This window comes from Poecilia latipinna, unplaced genomic scaffold, assembly GCF_001443285.1.
Source record: "Poecilia latipinna isolate Pla-1442-1.1 unplaced genomic scaffold, P_latipinna-1.0 Scaffold3898, whole genome shotgun sequence".
In the NCBI taxonomy this organism is placed as follows: Eukaryota; Metazoa; Chordata; class Actinopteri; order Cyprinodontiformes; family Poeciliidae; genus Poecilia; species Poecilia latipinna.
Window position 1 is genome coordinate 22,559 of NW_015116514.1, and position 4,499 is coordinate 27,057.

At 38.7% G+C, this 4,499-nt stretch overlaps 1 protein-coding gene across 1 annotated transcript in view; it reads left to right on the top strand.

Moving 5' to 3' along the window:
* The window catches only part of LOC106941850 (proteasome activator complex subunit 4B-like), a 23,637-nt gene extending 19,433 nt beyond the window's left edge, over positions 1-4,204 (top strand). The window contains exons 24-27 of the mRNA XM_015024981.1: positions 2,503-2,584; positions 3,269-3,422; positions 3,888-3,954; positions 4,058-4,204. Of these exons, the coding sequence (XP_014880467.1) occupies positions 2,503-2,584; positions 3,269-3,422; positions 3,888-3,954; positions 4,058-4,189 (435 nt within the window). The 3' untranslated portion in view covers positions 4,190-4,204. The remainder of the gene's footprint in view (positions 1-2,502; positions 2,585-3,268; positions 3,423-3,887; positions 3,955-4,057) is intronic.
* Positions 4,205-4,499: the final 295 nt, after the last annotated feature.

Here is a 4,499-nt window from a genome sequence, read left to right on the forward strand (position 1 = left end):
TTTTTCTTCAACCACCAGGGGGCGCTTTAGCAGGAAGTGAATCATTGGAAGTCACATTTGGAAATCAAAGAAGAAAGTGCTCATTTTCAACCTCATACGCTCATACGTAAACTCGGCGTGAACGTATCCATGGTTCGGCGTTGGAGACCTTATGGAAAACCGAGAGCGGCGGAGATACCACCGGCTTATAGCCCGGTTCAGCTTCTATATGTACATTTCCAGTTTTTTATTTTTTTTTATTTGTAGCTGCGGCTTATAGTATGGTGTGCTCTGTAGTCTGGAAAATACGGTACCGTAATACTCAAATAAATAAGTCTTAAGTTTAGGCTTAAACATAACTGATCTACAATCGTACATACATTGGGAAGTAGTGCATTCTGGGAGCAGTTTCAGTAAAGGAGCGATCACCCCACTGTTTGTACGTCGACCTTGGGACTTCTAAGAGGCCTTGATTTGAAGATATTCATGCATTTATTATTTGGGGGGGGGGAGGAATCTCATGTTGCAAAATAATTATTTAATATTTTTTTGTACTGCAATGTATCTAAATGCAATAGAAACATTTATTTTGAAGCTATTTACACATATTTGCTCGGCAGTAATCAGTCCACTTTGCACCAGCAGTGAAAGGGTTTGAGAGAAAAATGTAGATCTTCATGTTAAAGGAATAAAACTCTATTAACCCCGGATCCTGTTATTGAGATCAGTGTTAATTTTATAACAAACTCCACTGAAACAGACACGATTTGTCCCGTCCCTTATGATGGAAGCAGAAGAAACAAAGCAGCAAAGTATATCCACCTTATATATTTTGTTTCATAATGGCCACTAACAGCTGTTGATCATAATTCAGTAATAGCAGTTAAATCTTGCATAAAAGCAGCAGCATCAGCATTTTATCAGCGGCACAGCAGATGGCCAAACTCAGCCAGATCACATCTGCTACTCAACAACTCGCTCTCGCTTTTCTGCTTTTGGTTTTTATTCTTGCAAGTTGTAAATTTCCTCCTCTTCTTCTTTTTATTGTTGACTGTAACTTGCTTAAAAGTAACCAAATTTAAAAACAAGGTACTCCGCCAACAGAAATGTGGGGAAAAGACGTGTAAAAGCAGATAAAACGACTGCTCTGCTGCATCACAATAAACAGTCAATTAGAAAATGCCAGTAGATTCTAGTTATGTTGGACCTTTACTCTTTTTACTCTTTGCTAATAACCTGATTTGTGATGCTTTGCAAGAGTATTTATAACCCTAGGGTTTCATTTTGTCACATTTTGTTGATAAAATATATATTTTGTTGGGATTTTATGCGGAAGACCAACGCAAAGTAGTTCCTAATTGTGACATAAAAGGAAAAAGTCGCATGGTTTTCACAATTGTTTATATAAGGAATCTGAAAAGTGTGGTGGGCATTTGTATTCAGCCCCCTTGGTCAGTATTTTCCTGAACTTTCACTGCATTACTATTGGGATAAGCCTCTACCAGAATTACACATCTAAAGGAAAAGTGTTGCATCTTTACGATGCTGTTTGTTCTCTTATGTTCTCTAAAATGGATTTTATGTGGCGGTATTAAAGTAAAGGAGTTGGTTACAAACTTTTCGGATGTTCTTAAAACAAATTTTAAAATCATGTATTATCTTTCTTCAACAATTGTGCATCAATTTTGCTGGTTGATTATATAAAATCCCATTCATTCCACATGTAAAGCCAAGTGATTCCTAATAAACAAAACTTTAAAATAATATTCAAAGACTTTAATATTGCTCTTCACCATAGAATTCAAAATAAAAGCACAAAGCCATTATTGTTAGCATTCAAACTATGCACATTTTTAATATGATTCAGCTCAAGTTACTAATGTTTTTATGTGTTATTACTGGGAGGCATTGTTAAGCATTTTTTCAGTCAGGTAAATTTAGATGATATTGCACCATAGTGTTTTTAATCTTGAAGAAGTAAAATAAGGAACATTTGAAGATCACATAACAGCAGTTAGCCAAAACTTTGAGAAGAATAATGTAGCAAAGAAAGGAAGAAGAAAAAAAAAACATAAATGACTGTGAAGGACAACTAAAAAGAGAAATGTGGTTCAAAAAGTGTCCAACAACAGAGCTGACGCCTGGACTATAAAGCATGGTTTTTGTTTCAGAAAGGTGATTTAAAGTTTAGCTGTGACGTTAAAACAAAATGTCTGAATTATATTTGTGATATTCGAGATGACTTTGTTTAGGATTATAACCAGGAAGATATCTGCTGAGGTAAAAACCCAGTGATATTTGTACTCATTCACAAAAATGAACTTTAAATCTATAACACAATAAACAATTATTTCCATCAGATAAACTCAGCATTAGACGTCTGGTTTTTTGTGTGTGTTTTTTCCTTTTATTGGGCTTTTAGAATCGTGGAACAAATTTAGATTTAACTTTCCCCATGTGATTCAGAAACTGATGAGCATTTAAAGCATTTATGATAACCAGTTCAACCTTTCTTTCTGTTAGGTGTCCATCTCAGCCATGGCAGGAATCCTGAAACAGCTGAAAAGGCCGAGAAAGAAAGTGGCAGTTAAGCCTTCGGATATCAGTGAGTTTATACGCTCCAAGCTAAATCCACGATCAAATTAGAAGTAGAATGCTTGATTCTTGTTGGAAAAGGGCTTTAGAAGTAAGTTTTACAACATAATCTTGACTCTTGTGTAATCTGTGAAACCAGAGTGCCTTTTCATAGCTGCATATTTGTTAGATTTTTCTGTGGAACATGACTCCCAAGTTATTTGTGTGCCCTGACATGTACATGTTAAGGTTGTCAAAGTCAAGCTAGCATAACTGACCTACTTCTCTTTCTCTGGCTATTTTATATTAAAACGTTTTACTGAATCGTGGACTTTACCTTATTGTCGTGGATTTGACAATTAATAGGAAAGCAATGCATAATTTTTTCTTTTATACATCACATTTTAGTACATTTAGTGCGTTGACAACTTGACAGCTAACACTATTGGTAGTCATGGTCGACAAGCGGTTGTTTTGCCCTGCAGCAGGAAACTGGATCTTGATGTCACACTGCAGTGTATTTGTAGACAGGCATATTGTTGCAGCTTTTATTTAATAACCACAATCATGCAAGAAAGAGGAATATCCCATTTTGTCCTTTTCATAGAGCAATTCTGTCTCTGACGCTGCGAGGTAACCAGACCCATCCTGCTTTCTGCCTAAGCTGACATGTAAATGCACTTGTTGTAAAATAGTGGCTTCTTTCTCCATTTAGGTGGGATCAAGGATCCAGAGGGGATTTGTGTTGGGGATCGTGAGGGAAACTGCTGGCTGCAGTACGACAGCAGCAACCTGCCTCTGAGTCAGGAGCAGTGGGACTTGCTGCAGTACGTGGAGAAAACTCACTGGGGCTACTACTCATGGCCCAGGTAAATACAAAACGACTAATTGTCGCGCTGGTGGATTTGGAAACCGGAAGGCGGATTAACTGCTTAGTTGGAAGGAGCAAAATAGCTGATTGACTCAAGTGCCCGTTTGATTTGAGGCGGGTCTTTGTGGCTCTGCGGCCACGGTTATGTCCGACTGACTGCCGGGTGACTGATCTGGGTTGCTGGATCACTTGCGGGGGGTTGAACTGACTTCCTGTCACGGCCCGGCCCAGATAAGGCAGAATGAACGACTTACTGCCTACCCCAAATAGAAGAATTGATGCATAGGCAGAGGCGTGGCTGTCTTGGTATGCGAGCTGCGTGCTGAGTAACTGACTTTGTAATCATCCATTTATCCTCGCCGCTTATTTGAAGACAGTGTGTGTCTATCCAGAACTTTTTCTCCCTTTGTGTTGTTATCTATAAATCACAGCAGCCTCTTCTTTTGTCTGCCACTCCTTTCAGAGAAATGATGATCTATGCATCTTCCGAAAAGCCACAAGATGACCTGCCATACGAGGAGATGAGTGAGGTGTGTGCTGATGCTGCACCACACACACGCACACACACGCACACAATAAAACAAAGATCTCTCTGTGGCGCTTCATTGCAGCATTCACTTGTGTGTCAATCAGGGCGAGAAGATCATCTTTGAGTACTTCTCGGACCCTGACTTCATTGACCAGTTGATAGAGTTTCTCTCTCTGGAGGAGCGGAAAGGGAAGGACAGCTTCAACCCGCGCCGCTTCTGCCTCTTCAAGGTGTGAATTTAACCTCTCATCCACTGACAATGTGACAAATACACAGCAGGAACACAAACTCTAACCAGGATAGGTTTTCTAGTTCAGGGCTGCAGCTAACAATTATCCTACTTATTCAAAGATCTATTGATTCTTTTTGACAATTACTTGATTAATCAGATTTTAAAAAAATGGCCACATTCTGCAGATTTGTCTTTTAACTATTTAAGTGTTTTTATACATTATTATAAATACATTAAAACGAAAGTTACGTATGTAACTACGGTTCTATGAATCCCGGATGACCGCCAGAGGGCGGTGCTGAAAGCACTGAATG